Below are 16,745 nucleotides of genomic sequence, written 5' to 3'. Positions count from 1 at the left end.
TACTGCCACCCGTTCTCCCATCGCCGTTATATTCCTTTAGTCGCCTCGTACGACACCCGTGGTTATCATCTGCCGTCACCTCACGGCACCATTTTAACTTTAATTAATAAAACGGGCGTTGATCATTTTATACTGGACCGCCATTTTTTAAATAGCTATTCTATCAATGGATAACTGTCATTGCAATAATTATAATACTTATTGCAATGACAGTTATCCGTTGATAGGGTTGCCAAATTGTTTTTTTTTTTTTTATAATATTGAAATTATAGGTGCCTAATAATTAATTTCTTAAAATCGATCGAAGTGATAATCTAGTTAGACCCTTCGAATTTGCCTTAAATATCTTGCGGTATAGATAGATAGGCAATCTTGCAGGTATGCTTCTTTTCTTTTTAGCTTTTAAGTTTTTCTAAGATTTGTAAATCATGATAAATAAGACAATGAGTATTTTTACAAAATTTATTGTACATCGTAAATGCAACATCGAAGTCAGTCTTAAATAACGTACACTTACTGCTTAATAATACAGGAGGCACTGGCACATTTTATAAAACGAAGTAAAACTTATTTACTTTTAAATAATAATAAGTACGAAATTAAAATACATGTAAAGATATATACTAGGTACATAATAAGTAAGTATATATATAACCTGTATGTATCAACCTGATATAATTAGCTTTAAATTCCAGAGTTATCATAATTTAGGAGTTAATTAACTATAAAGCAATAAAATGCCTTTGGATACGCATAAGATAACGCTAAATGACTATTCGCCCTTATGGAAGCTCATCACTCTAAAGCTGCCATAAATGTAGCAAAGGCAAAGCCAAGGCGTCCCGTATATGCGGTGGTTCCTGCGTTCGACCAATAACAAGTCATTTCCAATTCAGCGCGTCTTCTGATTGGTTATTAATTTGCTAGCCGAATGTAGTGAAGATAAATCTATTACAGTGGACTATAACAATATTTATTATAAGAAATAACTTTTGTGCCACAGCGTTTTCTTGAGATCAATACATAAAAAAAATTACAGAATTTGTAATAAAAATTCCGCAGTGTCAACCATCACATCAACTGCGAATATAAGCCATTTAAAATAATAACCGTTTTTCTAGAACAAGAACAGTACAGTCAGTGGTGTGCACAGGTTTTTTTACCGGAGTAGGCATGAAGCAGGAAGATGATATAAAATGGAACAAACCTCCTTCTATTCGAAAATATCGAATTATATAAGAATTGTAGGGTAGGCAACGCTTTTGTGCATTTATGAAGTGCACGCCCCTTGGGGATACTTTTTATTTTGTATAACGTATTATATATTGTAGTGTTCGGCCACTCTCTTGTCTTGCTTAATCCAGCATGTCTTGTTATTGGTCACAGGCATGCATGACACAAACATATTAATGGGACAGCAAACGCAAATCGGACGCCCGGGTTAGGCCTTAGGGTAATTTAAATAAACATAAAAATGCAATAGAGTTCTAAAAGTAATATTCGAGATTAGTCTCGAATAAACAAATATATATACGAATATATTAGTATACTAAAGTTACCAGTTTAAATTCACGTTTATTAAGTAAGTTAGAAGGACCTATGTACAAGTTTTTTTTTAATTATGTGCCGTAAATTATGGATTTCTGGAAGAGGTGCACTCTTCGGCTTTTATTTTTTTTATTTTTTTACATTTTGATAATCTTTCGTTTGGTGTCCATGAGTGAATCAAGTTTCTAAAATAGTTTTTGCATACTTTTTTTGCTATTCCTAAGGGCCAAGTGCGTGCGATTTTCTACCTACTTTGACTCATTCGATTGCGTAAAAGTTAACTATGATTTGTGTGGTATATGTAGAGTGGCATTTAGTGACAAGCCTGTTTCCCAGTATTGTAACTAGATGGCGCTCTTTCGATACCATGTAAATCGTAGTTAACTTGACGATATCTTATAAGTAAACGTGGGCAGAAAATCTCCCACTTGGCACTTTCAAGAATAAGAAATTTCTCATATTATTCTCCAGGATTTTATAATTTACACCATAATAAATAATTGGATCTGAATGTGATACATTATTTACGATACACTGTATACGATTATAAGTTTATTTCTTTTAAACCGTAATATTCGGCCGTTATTAGTTATTATATCAGACTAGAAGTAAATAGGTATAATATGGAAGGTATATAGTACGTAAGCGTATACCTATAACGTGTTTCTACGAAGACATGCGTATCTTTGGAAAAATATGCGCAGCCCATATTTTACAATAGTCAATAATATAGAAAAGTAGGTATATAGTATATTGTGTAGGTACATAGGATCTAAAAAATAACGTTAGTTGCCTGTAATTATTGATAAAATTAATTTCTTTCATAATAAATCGTCATACAATATAAGCTAGAAGAGTATACTTTTAACACTTACATTAATAACTATATATTAGGTACTAATTAAGTATAATTGGTTGTATAAAAATATACAAACAATAAATTTATTTCTATGCAATTTGAACTAAAACTTTAAAATTATATTGAATTTTTTATTAAAATAGTAGGTCTGTCATGTACTGAAACTGAATATTTAATAAGAAAACAGTAATTAATCCCTATTTTAAAAAAAAACTAAAGTTTAATAATTAATCGTATTACAAATATGGTCACATGAAAGCATATTGTCAAGCACCAGAAAGTAAGAATACAAAAATAGCATTTTATCATGTAAATGCAAACTTAAAGTATGCGAGTAACTATTATATCACAATCATGATTTATCTCTGTACAAAGGAGGTAGTTTACTATTCTAAAACATAATTAGGATGCTTCCATATTTCTGTGAACTGTGACTGGGGCTATAACACTATTTTTACCGCAGGGCAATACTGTCATTGTAAGATCGGCAACCTTGAGCCGTGGTTTAATTTTCGCTGGGGCAGGAAAACTGGCGTCAGACTTGGTGTCATCCGATAAAATTGTAGGATCATTAACTGAAAATCCAGTAGCCTCGGAATCCTCGTGGGGTGTCATCGTCGAATAACCATGGTCTGATCCACCAGCAGTATGAGGTCGCCTATACCCTGTGACTACACGATACGGTGAAATAGGAGCTTCAATTTCCATAGCAGGCAAAAGTTTATCGTGGCCAGACATATCAGGCATGTCGTCAGATGGCAAATGACTCATTTGAACATCAGCATCATGCCACGTCTCTGCTGGTCCATCGACATACAAGTTGTGGCAACTATCCGATGAGGTGTTTTGTCTGTAGCAATATATGGCAACAGCTATAATCAGACTTACTGTAACAATACACCCAGCTATAGGACCAATAGCGGAATAACTGGCAAATGCATCTCTGTTAACATGACCGAATGTCCCCTCACCGTATGGAGTGACAGCACCAAGAACACCATTGAAGCAGGTGGACTGTGACGTACAGAATGGGGTTGACAGAGGCGTCCGTGCATCCGCATCGATCTGACACCACTCGCAACCTAATACGCCTAAACAAGACGAGTGACTGCTGTAAGTTTCACACTGAAAGTCAAAACAGGACTTCAAATTTTCAGCAAAGTTGTGGAAGTAGTGGGATTTATGCTTGTTATTTTCTGGCATCATGCCACACACTGGAATATTCTGATCCAGTCTTGAAGCGTTGGCATTGGGGCATTCATAAGATTCTGAACTGCACTCACACGGACATTCACATTCTGTTTGTTCCATACGATTACAATTAAGACATAGACGATCAACCATACTGCAGGGGCAGAAAGCTCCGACACTGCAAGACGCATTCACAACACCTATAAAAACATTTGTACCAGGAATAGAAGCAATGTAATAATGTACACAATGATCAGCTGATACCACATTTGACAGAACATCAGGTAAAGAAGTATTAAATTCGTAGAATCTTTGAATAGTTTTGTCATAAAAATTACTACACAACCTTTTGGTCACAAAACCCTTGTGATTCAACATATCAATAGCTATCATGGATTCTTTATGTGTTATATGTTGCTGTTCAATAGGACCTGAGCGGTTTGGATCCATCAAGCCTGGGTGAGACACCAAATAGCCACGATTATTCATAATGAAACATTTAACATAAGAAATGGCACACAAAGGTGAACTATCAATAAGAATCTTATATAGAAATCCCATTGTGACATCCATAGCCACAACCATTGTGGGATAGATGGGACTTCGTACAGCATAAGAAATTGAAACTATATACCCAGCGCCACCTACATCCAAATTGGGAGGAGTTAATATAACTTTTCCAGGATTTTCTAAAGCAAACATGTACCATGGCCTTCGCACTGGCTCGTAATCATACTCCAAAACTGTACCAGGGAACATGACCAGAACACCATTCTCTGTGACTGCATACCTTCTTACAATATATTTAGAATGTGGCCCATGTAAATGCTGACGTTTATAAAAGGATAGTATAAAATTTAAGAATCCAACATCTTGTTGTATTTCATTCTTTAGCCCTGGATTAGAAAGCAATCCATGAGCAACACTTCTTAAATACGCTAAGTAATTTTGCATATACGTAACTGCTTCTTGCCCATCACCCATATCATATAGATAAGTAAATGGTGATTGAAAACTGGAAGGGCTTAGGTACACAGTACCCTGATCAATAGTGGCAATTTGCTTAAAATGACGACATATCTTACCAGTTTTAGGCGGAAATAAATCTATTCTATGCAACAAGATTTCCTTGCCGGTTCTTGTAAAAAACACATTTGACTTATTCATTAAACTGTTGTCAGTAACTTCTGACACCACACAGACAATATATAAGCTCTGCACCCATTCCCATGAGTATGTTATCTTTCTAGAAGAATTTTTACTATCTATTGTAATGTTGCCTGATGCAATACTGAATATTTTTTGTTTTACAATACTGATATTACTATTTCTTTCTACAGCATCTAAATTCGTAAATTTAATCTTAATGGAGGCTGCTTCTGGTCTTGGAAAATATGTATGCATAAGAACCTTACCAGCAAAATCCATAATAAATGCCCTCTTTTTTTGGTTTGTTCCTTTAAAATAAATTATATCTTCTGCCAAGTCCGACCAATAGAGATCTAATCCTATTATGCCTGTAGATATAGGGTATACTAGTGATATCATGAAATCTCTCTTGGTGGCTTCCCATACAGGACCTTCAGCTTGCAGTTTATTTTCATATTTGTAAGGAAGCAGAGAAATGAATGCTGAGGCAACTTGTCCAACAACTCCACTGTTGTTAATATGACGTTTCATAACTGAGTGTTCGTGTGAATGATTATGTTGTTTGTCAAAATGCAGAATTTCCAAAGAGCTGTTCTTTGAATTTTCATATGTCTTTATTAATCCAATAGTAAATTTATTTGTGTCTTTGTTATACTGGTTAAAAGGAAATAATTTATACCACATTTCATCCAGAAATATCTTTGTATCTGTGAGGAAAATGAATAACTTGTACACAGGTAGTTTTGTACTGTTTAACAATGCTATGATTTCTTCATTAATCACAGCTGGTGGGATGTTGATAGTTGATGTTTCAAAAGTACTTAGGTACTCACTGAACAACATTTTGTTATTGTCTGTCCCATTTAACAAGGCTGACATACAATCACTACTACAGGTATCTTCAAATTTAATAAAGCCAGTCATGTTGGTTATCTTTAATGCAAATAAATCCGTGCTTTGTAGTGAATAAACAATTTCTTTTGCGACATTGATAGCATGCTGTAGTGACTCTGTTTTCATATTGTTGTTTATAACAAAGACAATAAGTTTAGGATCGGAATGGACTATTTTGTGATATAAGTATCTCAAATTTGATCGTGGCATAGTAGCACAGTCTCTATCAGTTGCATAATCCATGTGGGACAGAAAATACCGTCTTTTGACCTTCAAGTCTTTAAACCGGTCCAACATACTAGACCTCATATTGACTAAAGAAATATCATCAAAAACATTAGAATTTTGTATAAACACAGGCTTACGGATTGAGTTAAATGGACAGGGATGCGTAAAGGACGGAGTATCGGTTTTATTTATTGCATTGTTCATATCCATTAGAATATTTATTGCAGAGGAGAGTTTATAGTTTAACTTGTCAGCTATATTGATGAGAGTATTTGTGTCAGAGGTATGGTAGCGGTTCACTTTGTAAGCAGTTCTAATCTCCAAATGCGATGTATATTCACTCCCTAGCTCTTTGACCACAATTTCACTGAACTTTGTCGCCAAAGAGTCAGACAACTCACGAACGTTTTGTTTAAAGTCACAACGGCTGCTAGTTCTGGTACAGTTCTCATTTTGAGCTGATATAGTGTTACAGATATTCAAAGTAATAAACACTAGTAATATTAACTTCATCTTATCAACAATATCGAATCTCTATCTACACATTGATTGATAATGCTTTTCACTGCACTTGTAGGTTAAAATAACAAAGTTTGGTTTCATTTTTACCACTTGTGGTTAAAAAAATCAGTTTCATTATTAAAAGGAATCCCAAGAAACATATTTTTTTTGTATATGAAAATACACAGAATACAAGAAAGCTTCCTCAAAAAGGAAACAATCACAAACTGACGTCTGACGCAAACTATGATTTTTTTCATCCTCTCCCGTAGCAAACAGGCAAACGTATATCACCGTACAGCCATATCGTATACTAAGAACTTGCTGTTCAACTCTAGGTTCTAGCTATTTTAAGCCTTTAGTATTTTACAACCCAACATAATATCGTTATTAATATCTTTGGCACACCTAAAATCCAAAAAAGCAATATAAGAAGAAGATATTAATATCACTGGACAGGCTGTTGCCACTTTGTTTAATTCTCCAATTAATTGATGCCATTCTAGCGCTTTAATTTGTGGAGCTATAATACGAGTGTTCATGGAAATAAAATCTTAAAATAATAGTCCCAGAGTACATACTCCGTATGCTAATTAATGTGACGCTTTAAAAAGTGTCAACTTTTTTAATAAGAATATTTGACGGACCAAGTGGATGGCCCTGATGGTAAGTGGTTAACACATTACAGGGCATGTATAGAAACACGTCCTTCTAAACGCCTCGCTGTGTCTATGAACCTGAGGTTTTAACGCTTCACGATGTGTCTGTCACTTCACCGGCAACCACCCTTTAGACCGGCGAAACATAGTAATGCTCCTTGCCAAGCAGTGCTTGGCGACAGCAATGCTACGCTGTCAGCTTAGCTGCCGTACTTCCCGGGACGAGCTCTGTCACGAAAAGTTCTACTTCCTACTCACAAAACTTAACATTTAAATGAGACTTAAATGGATGGAAGTAAAACTAAAGATTTTATCGATGGATGAAACATCTAAATTCGAACAAAAATATAATAAGTTTAATAAATAACATAATTTTTTGTCAAACCTAATATACCTAGCTAGGTTTGCAAGAAGGCTTCCTATCAGTGGCGTGCACAGGGTTTTTGAGCAGGGAATGCATAAAAAAGAAAGTTGGCATGAAACGGAAAAATTCTTCTCCTTTATGAGACATTCAACATTTTTAGGGTAGGCAGTGCTTTTGTACTTTTATGAAGTGCACGCCACTGCTTCCTATGAATTGGCATTTGAGGTCGCGTTTTATTTTGCAACGTTCTCATATTGAATACGAATTTGTCCTTATTTCTATACACGCAAGCAAGACTACACTTTTACTAGACTTTTGTGTAATTTACTTAACCTCAGTAAGTAATTACTAACCAACTTTGGGTACAGTATTAAATTTACGCAACATAGATTAAAGGTAAAGAAAAAAAAACCTAACATTGGGTGGCATTAGCAAACTGGTTTGAGAGAACAGCAGCGGTTTGATAATAGGCACTGTTCGATTCTATTCAGGCGTTATGGTAATTAACTATTATGGTTAATAAACACATTTATAGTTTTAAAAAAAAGATTATATTTTTCCTAAATAAAGGATCTGTGAGGGCAGGTAATTCTGAAAGGGTTTTGCTTAGACCAGTATTACCTCCTTACATATTATATATATTTAATCTGTTCACATTTACCAGAGTAACATATAAATTCATAACATTATCTAGAATAATAATTAGGAGGCGTAAAGTAAGTAGGTATTTAATTATTTGCAAGATTGTATGTAATGGATAAACTAAAAACCGATCTTAAAATTCTTTCACATAGTTCAATAGAAAGCTGCATTCTTCATTTTTTGCTAGAAAATTATGCTAGAAAAGACTTTAGCCAGCAATTATCGTACTTGTTTCCAAAACAAGTTAAAACAGAAACAGAAGCAAAAACCCTATTAATCTAAATATTCCAATTACGTCATTATCATCATAATCATCACAGCGATTGACTTTAAGACCGATTGCGAAATACGTATCTACTTACATATTATATAGAAACTTAGAAAATATAAAAAATAAAAATAAAGTCCACGAAAAAGTCATTTAAATAAATACCCAAAAATATAAACGCATTTTAAGTAATTATGCCAAAAATTAATTAAATGTTTAAAGGTTATCGTCTTAATATACGTAGTATCCCTACTAATATTATAAATGTCATTGTAAGTTCGTTTGTTCCGCTTTCACGCAAAAACTACTTAACCGATCCTCATGAAACTTTGTACACACTTACTTGGAAGTGTTAGAAGTAATATAGGATACTTTTTATCCCGACATTAAGCTTGGTTCCTTTGGGAGAAGGGGTGAGTATTTGACGATTTTACACCATAACTCCGACCAATTATGACCTATTTAAATAATTATTTTTGTACTATGCAGGTTATAATATGTGTTTCATTTTGCCCAAACTGTGGTTGGGGATAGAGGACAGAACTCCTCAGCGGACAGCAGCAAACCCCTATAAGGCTTAGGAATACTGAATAGTTTAATTTTTTTTTTATTAAAGTATTCAGTATTATTAGTAATATTTAAAAAATTGAAATATTCAGTATTAAAGTTTTCAGTATTATATTAGTATTTATATTCTTGAATTTGGCTTTAAGATCAACTGCGCTAAGACCAAACTGATGATTGTCGACCGTATAAACAACAGCACGCCGAAAGTAACACTTATTGCGAACTGTGGTGTGTTGCAATCGTTCATTTATTTAAGTGCGTTGATCTCCAATAACGGTGGCTGCATTGACGAGATCAAGAGACGAATTGCAATGTCTAGATCGGCTATGGAGACGTTGCAAAAGATATGGAGGAATCGTAATACAACGAAAGCCACTAAGATCCTTCTAGTTAAAGCACTGATATATTTCTCTACGCTTCGGAAACATGGGAAGAACAGAATAAATGCTCTTGAGATGTGGTGCTGGAGAATGTTGTCCAAGTGAAGGCCGGTATCGAGGCTCGTCTGCATGAATGCGCAAGAAAAGCAACCGTTAGGGAACAGTGGTGACGAATTATACATTCATGATCTTAGTAATAATTATTGACTTAGTTATAAAAGGCAGATTGATGAACAAATTCTGGCAGCTGATGAGTTGTTAGCCCTAGGTACCTACAACATGGCTCGCTTTGAGTCTTTAGCAAATAAATGTAACTGTACTCATGAGATACCTATGACTAACCTAAAATTATGTGATACAGTATCTTCCAACCAATTAGAAACATGCCTGGAGCAGTGCACAACTGTCATACCAGACCCTTCACCTTTATTAAAAAGTATGCCTGAAAAACAGACAATTATATTTTCCGACATGTTAGGTAAAGGTTTTGGACCTATTATGAACCATTACCTTGATCACTCAGTGACTAATAGATGTTCACCGGGGGCTAGTTTCGATTATCTTATTAATAGTTTGAATAGTGACTATTTAGATGTAAATAAAAATGTTGTTCTCTTGATAGGAGACAGTTTGAATGTCAAAAAGCATCAAATTATAAGATGCATTGATAAATTACTAGCTTTACATAGTAAAACTCAATGTAAATTCGTTATGTGTGCCTTTCCTTACTGTGGCACATTTAGTTCAAAGCAGAATGAACATATTTATAATTTAAATTTATTAATTTATAACCTGACATGCCGTCATAGTGACGCAGTTTTTTATTTTGACATCAATAAATCCATGTCATCCCTATTGTCTAGAGATAGTTTAATTTTATCTAAGAAAAGTAAGCATCACTTGGCATCTTTACTAGCTTACAACTTAAATGATACTGTTACAAGTATTGTAACTAAGTCTATTGACACCTCTACATATTGTACTTCAAGTACCACCAATATTTCTAATATTGACCCTAGTACTTGTTCTAGTACTATAATAAATAGTTATTTAAACTAGACAGTGAGACAACGGGGAAGCTCTGTAATATGAACATTGTACATCAAAACATACAGAGCTTCACCGGCAAAGAATTAGAAATAGAACTGTTTGTTGAAAAATTCAATATACACATATTGTGTATAACTGAGCATTGGCTCACTGGAGCACAAATAGCAGTTAACATCAATAACTTCAAAATGTCAAGTGTGTTCTTTAGAAAGACTGCTATTCATGGTGGATCCTTAATTTTTGTACGCAATAATATAACATGTAAGGAGCGAAAAGATATAGTTAGTCTTTCTGTGGAGCGCATAATTGAACTGTCTTGTGTGGAGCTGGAGCGTTTTATAATAGTGTGTGTGTACCATCCCCCCTCAGGTGATTTCAACCAATTCGAGGATGTAATGGAAGATGTCCTTAAGCGATTGTGTATGTCTACTAAAAATGTAATAGTATGCGGGGATTTCAATGTTGATATCTTATTACATAATACTACTACGACTAGGTTGTTAAACTTATTTAAATGCTTTAATTTGAATAATGCTTTCGATGAACCTACTAGAATCACAGCAACTTCAGCATCTTGTTTAGATAATATTTCTTTTAACTGTGATATCTTAGGTAAATCGATATTAAACAATTTAAGGTCAGATCATTGTGGCCAACAAATTACTGTTGTTGGTACAAATAGAAATAAACATATTGTTAAGTACAGGCCGATAACTCAGAGTAAACTGACGCGATTTGAAGGTGAAATATCAGCCAAAATTCCTGCTCTCTTTTTTGAAAACTGTCATCCCGACAATCTTTATCGTACGCTTTTCAATGAAATAGAAAGTGCATTTAATAAAGTATTTACTTTTAAATACATAGATTCTAATAAAAAAATGAGGTTTAGTGATTGGGCGACAATAGGCATTTACAAAAGCAGGGATAAGTTGTATGAGCTATATGATGAAAAACAATACAATCAGACTCCAACCTTCCTTGAATATGTAAAAAGTTACTCCAAAACATTTAAAAATGTTTGTAGACAAGCTAAGTCGCTATACATTAAAGATCGGATAGTAAAATCTGAAAACAAAATACAAACAACCTGGAAAATTGTTAATAATGAATCTGGGAAAACTAAATCTCGAGACGGAAATTTTGAATTAATTATTAATAATAATATGGTAACTACTGATACAGAAGTTGCTAGTACTTTTGAAAACTTTTTTCAGAATGTTCCTATTTTGTTAACAGATTCACTAAATTCCTCACCTACTGCAGCTCAGAATTTATTAAGAGGCAACATTAATGAGTGCAAAGTTTTATTTCATTTCAAACATATAGATGCATCGGATATCAGTAAAAACTTCAAGTTGTTAAAATTAAAGAAAACAGGTGATATATGGGGAATGTCGGTAAAGGTAATATCTCAAATTATAGACGTCATTGCTCCTCTTTTAGCCATAATTTTCAATGAATGTGTTGATTTAGGTACTTTCCCGAACCTAATGAAACATAGTAAACTCATTCCTCTATTTAAATCTGGTAATAAAAATGATATAAACAATTACAGACCTATCTCAATCTTACCAGCTCTTAGTAAGATATTTGAAAAAATTATATTAAATCAACTCTTATATCATTTTAATGTAAATAACTTACTACACCCTGAGCAGTATGGCTTCACTAAAGGTCGTAGCACAACGGACGCAGGCGCTAAACTTATAAAACATGTTTATGATGCCTGGGAATGTTCACAGAACGCCATGGGTGTTTTTTGTGATCTATCTAAAGCTTTCGATTGTGTTGATCATAAAACCTTGCTTCTTAAGCTAAGCCACTATGGTATCCAAAACGTTGCACTAAATTTGGTTGCCTCTTATCTCAGCAATAGAACCCAAAGAGTTTGCATAAATGATGCAAAGTCTCAGGGTTCAAATACCTCAATGGGTGTCCCACAAGGCTCGATTTTGGGTCCTTTTCTATTTTTAGTGTATATAAATGATCTACCATACCATGTCAGTGGAACATGCGACATTGTATTGTTTGCAGATGTTACATCTCTAATTTTTAAGACTGATAGGAGTAAAGATAACTCTGACGAAGTAAACCGTGTTATGTCGCATGTGTCGCACTGGTTTACAGTTAACAACTTACTTTTAAATGCAAAAAAAACAAAGTGTGTCGAATTTATCTTACCAAATGTAAAGAAAATTGATAAAAATATAATGATAAATGGTGAATCACTAAAAATAGAGACTTCCACAGTTTTTCTGGGCGTGACCTTGGATAATAAGCTACAGTGGGGTGCCCATATAGATTCACTAGCGGGTAAACTAAGCTCGGCTGCCTACGCAGTCAGAAAAATTAGACAGATTACTGACGTTGAAATAGCTAGGCTAGTTTATTTTGCGTACTTTCATAGTGTTATGTCCTATGGAATCTTGTTATGGGGTAAAGCAGCTGATATCGAAACTATATTTATATTGCAGAAAAGAGCTGTACGGTCAATATATAAACTTAAATCACGCGAATCCCTCCGTGAGAAGTTTAAAGAAATAGGCATACTTACTGTAGCTTCACAATATATTTATAACAATATAGTATTTGTAAGACAACATATTAGTCTTTATAAACAAAAAGTGGACATAAACAGTCGACTTACAAGAAATGGTCATAAATTAGTGTCATCTGCATATCGTCTGCGTAAGGTACAGGGATCATTTGTGGGATTGAGTATACGCTTTTATAATATGATTCCTAAGGTGATTTTGGACCTGCCAATGCACAAGTTTAAAGAATTTGTTAAAACACATTTATTAGAGCGAGGTTACTATACAATTGATGAATTTTTTAATGACAAGGTTGCTTGGAAGCATCCGGCTCCGCTTTCAGCTCTCACAAGATAGAAAAATGAATGTTAAAATACAAAATGTAAATTGTTGATGTTGGAAAAGAGCAACTGCTGAGTTTCTTGCCGGCTTCTTCTCGGTAGAATCTGCCTTCCGAACCGGTGGTAGAATCACTACAAACAGACAGACTTGACGTTTCAAAAGTGCTTATATTAGGCCTACTTGAAATAAATGAATTTTGAATTTTGAATTTTATATAGAATACTTACTTACTTTTATTTTAAGTTCTAAATATTTCATGCGATAGCGTAATGTTTTTGCAGCTGTTTTGTTAACCTACCTATCGAGACAACTGCAAAGAGTTAGCTATCTTTGCATCTACACATTCCTACCTATAATTATTAACTATACTTACTTTTAATGACGAAAGATTTGTTTTGTAATGAATAAACTTAAAAACTACTTATGTAGGTCTGATCTGACAAAAGGCTACACAATTCACTCCGACCCATCGCGTCGCATCGCCCCACCCGCCTACCTTAGTTAGGAATTGGGTTATCTTATGCTAAAAGATTTTTTAAACTGACTGATGTTTCCTGAGGTTAGCGCGTTCTGATAATTAATTTTTAACCTCCTATTTAACCCCTCGGGTTAGTAAATCCTTTAACAATTATTTTAGTTAATTGCATTATTCTCAATCGATTTAACTTTATATTACTGACTTATCGACATCACCTTCTTGACCCTCTTGTGTGACCCCGAGAAGGAGATAAGGAGATTAAAAAAAAACCTTATAGCCTATTGTCTTCCGCAATAATTGGATTATCGAATGCATACAAGATAGTTCTAGAGGTTAACGCGTTCAAACAAACGCATTCAGCTTTTTATTAGATAGTATAATAATTGTTACTTTATCTAGCTCTAGTCGAGCTGAGACACTTTTTTCATTAAATCCACTAACAAGGGATATAATTAAGTTCGCTCACGTTAAGTCCAATTTTTGATTCGGTAAATTGTAACTACAAAGATTTAAAAAAAATGTCTTGCTGCTGCTTGCTGCAGAAAAAATCAGAAACATTCATATAAATTATCATCTCCTAGGCGTCCTTTGGAGTTGGAATTTTTTAAATAAGTGAAACACGTATTTCTTTATTTTAATCGAAAACCTAAAATCAAAGTTTCATGGAGTTACCTTGATAAATGAATGATTTTATACAAACTTTCATCTCCCATTTAACCCTCTTAACGTTGGAATTTCTACATTGTAATAACTATCTTTATGCGAAATTTCAGCCCGATCCGTCAAGTGGTTAGAGCTGTGCGTTGATAGATCAGTCAGTCAGTCAGTCAGTCAACTTTGACTTTAATATATATAGAAGATTTGGTAATTATTCACGGTGCGGTCATGCTCGGAGAGTGGATAAACTGTCGGAAGGGATATTGTTCTTTCCCCGTGGATAAAAATTTCGCCTGCCTATGAAAGCGGAGCCGACTGCTTCTAAACAACTTTGCCATTATACAACTAACAGTTTCTCTGTTTAAAACTATTCTTGTACGTGCGGTTCAATAAATTTAACCCTGTCATTTATCCCCATCTATTCGACCGTTTGGAAGACTGCATTCCTTTAGATCGTGATTGAACAGACGATGTAACTTTGTGGCGTTGCTTTGTCCTAAGATCTATATCTTTTTATGAACTTACATACATTTTAAATTAATATAAGAAGTACCACGCCATGCTTATTTCTGCCGCCAAGCAGCATGGCCTTGTTCTGGTCTGAAGGGAATGGTTGCCGGTGTAATTACAGGCACACTAACGCCTAAGGTTGAAGGGCGGTACTTGGAACGATAATGGGCAAAATTTGACGCTAATCTAGTCTACTACTGTAGCCTTAGTACAAAATTTTCTCGCTCGCAATCGAGGAGTCTTCTTCGAGTATGGAAATTCTTGAACATCGGAGTAAAATGGATCGTGCAAAGTGCATTAAGTACATTAAAGCTCAAAACCTACGATTCTTTAACTCTGGTAGCTTTTGCAGAACGTTGGCAAAACAAATATCAAGAGTACAAGATTTGCGGCTCTAAAACAAGAGCCAGTAGGTCCATTTTACTTTGATACAAATTTTGATATGCGAGAAAGACTCAAGCGAGTAAATCTACTAAGGTAAAAACTATACCAAGGTACAAAATGTCTCCCCCCAACTGAAGAATCAGCTTGTTTACATAAAGCTAAAGGTGATAATGACAAGGTAGATTGGAAGCAGCCAGCCTCGCTCTCATCTCCCGCAAGATAGCAAAATGATTGTAAACGTTGATTGATGTTGGAAAAGAGCAACTACTGAGTTTCTTGCCGGCTCTTCTCGGTAGAATCTGCTTTCCGAGCCGGTGGTAGAGTCACTACAAACATACATACTTGACGTTTCAAAAGTGCTTATAAAGTAGGCCTACTTGAAATAAATGAATTTGAATTTGATAGGAATCTCTAACCACTAACTAGCCTATCACCACTTACTTAATAGGCTCATAGAATAGATATAGGCATGTTTTTTGCGTAAATTACACAAAACAATGTGTACTTACAATGGCCCCAGTGCCATGATGCGAATAACTACATTCGCAAACTTAAAACTAAAGCCACAACAGTTTTAAACGCGCCCTGATCTAAGAAAAAGCCCTCAACAAATTAAGCCTGGTGTTCTTTTTGTAATCACCTCACCACACATCACAACAATTACATTAAAAATAATGTTAATAGTAATCATTGACGGACCAAGTGGAAGGCTCACCTGATGGATGGTTGAAAACCATCGTCTCCATTCGCAGGGCATGCATCGAAAACGTCCTGCAATGTGCCCACCCTATGTTCAACAACTTAAGCCTCATGTACCTGATATTACACCGGCAACCATGCCTTTCAGACGAGAACACAGAAATAAGCATGCCAGTAGAACCTACTTCGCCGGACGAGCTCCTTCACAATAAATAATAGTTAAAAAAAAACTAAAAAACACTTTTTATAAAAAACCGAACAAAAAAATAGAAAATAAATATTAATAAATTTAAATTAAGAATAGTGTTAAAAATTTCATTAAACATAAATTAATAATAGTGTGGATGAAAAAAAAAAAACAAATATTATATTGTAAAAAAAGCGTGGGGTGCATGGTGTCAATAGTTATAAATATTTTATTGACAGATATGAGTAGAGTGATTATCATTTTGATAATATCTTAAAAAGCACCCCAAAAGCCTTAGTACTTAACTAAACAAAGTTTACAGAATTACTACATTACAACAAAATAAATTATTATTTGTCTCCAGCATTGTGTACGAGACGTAACAGCAAGACTTAGCCTATCAATAGTTATTGCGCTCTGAGTTGAGTGGCACGGCATATGTGTTTCAAGGACACAGAATGTGTGTATGTTAGTTAACCAAAAATTATTAATTTAAGTTAGTTTAATTTAAAATAAAGTGTACTTAAAAAGTTCCATAATTATCAGTATCTAATAAAAACTAGTGTAAGACTTCCTAATATTAAATGTTCACCAATAAAATTAATGAATAATTCAAAATAATAATGAGTTTTTTGGGTTACAGTTATCGTTTTA

The 16,745-nt window shown here is 34.3% G+C and overlaps 1 protein-coding gene across 1 annotated transcript; it reads right to left on the bottom strand.

Annotated features, from left to right (window-relative positions):
* Positions 1 to 2,571: 2,571 nt before the first annotated feature.
* LOC120627570 (VWFA and cache domain-containing protein CG16868) lies at positions 2,572 to 6,573 on the bottom strand. The gene has a single exon (XM_039895573.1). It carries the CDS (start codon positions 6,380 to 6,382, stop codon positions 2,810 to 2,812), a length of 3,573 nt encoding a protein of 1,190 aa, XP_039751507.1. The 5' UTR covers positions 6,383 to 6,573; the 3' UTR covers positions 2,572 to 2,809.
* Positions 6,574 to 16,745: the final 10,172 nt, after the last annotated feature.

Source organism: Pararge aegeria, chromosome 11 (genome assembly GCF_905163445.1).
Source record: "Pararge aegeria chromosome 11, ilParAegt1.1, whole genome shotgun sequence".
NCBI classification, from domain to species: Eukaryota; Metazoa; Arthropoda; class Insecta; order Lepidoptera; family Nymphalidae; genus Pararge; species Pararge aegeria.
This window is presented reverse-complemented; position numbering and strand designations above follow the sequence as displayed.

Bases quoted from the DNA above. Each gene is read 5' to 3' on its own strand.
- LOC120627570 (XM_039895573.1), bottom strand. From the start codon at position 6,382: ATGAAGTTAATATTACTAGTGTTTATTACTTTGAATATCTGTAACACT.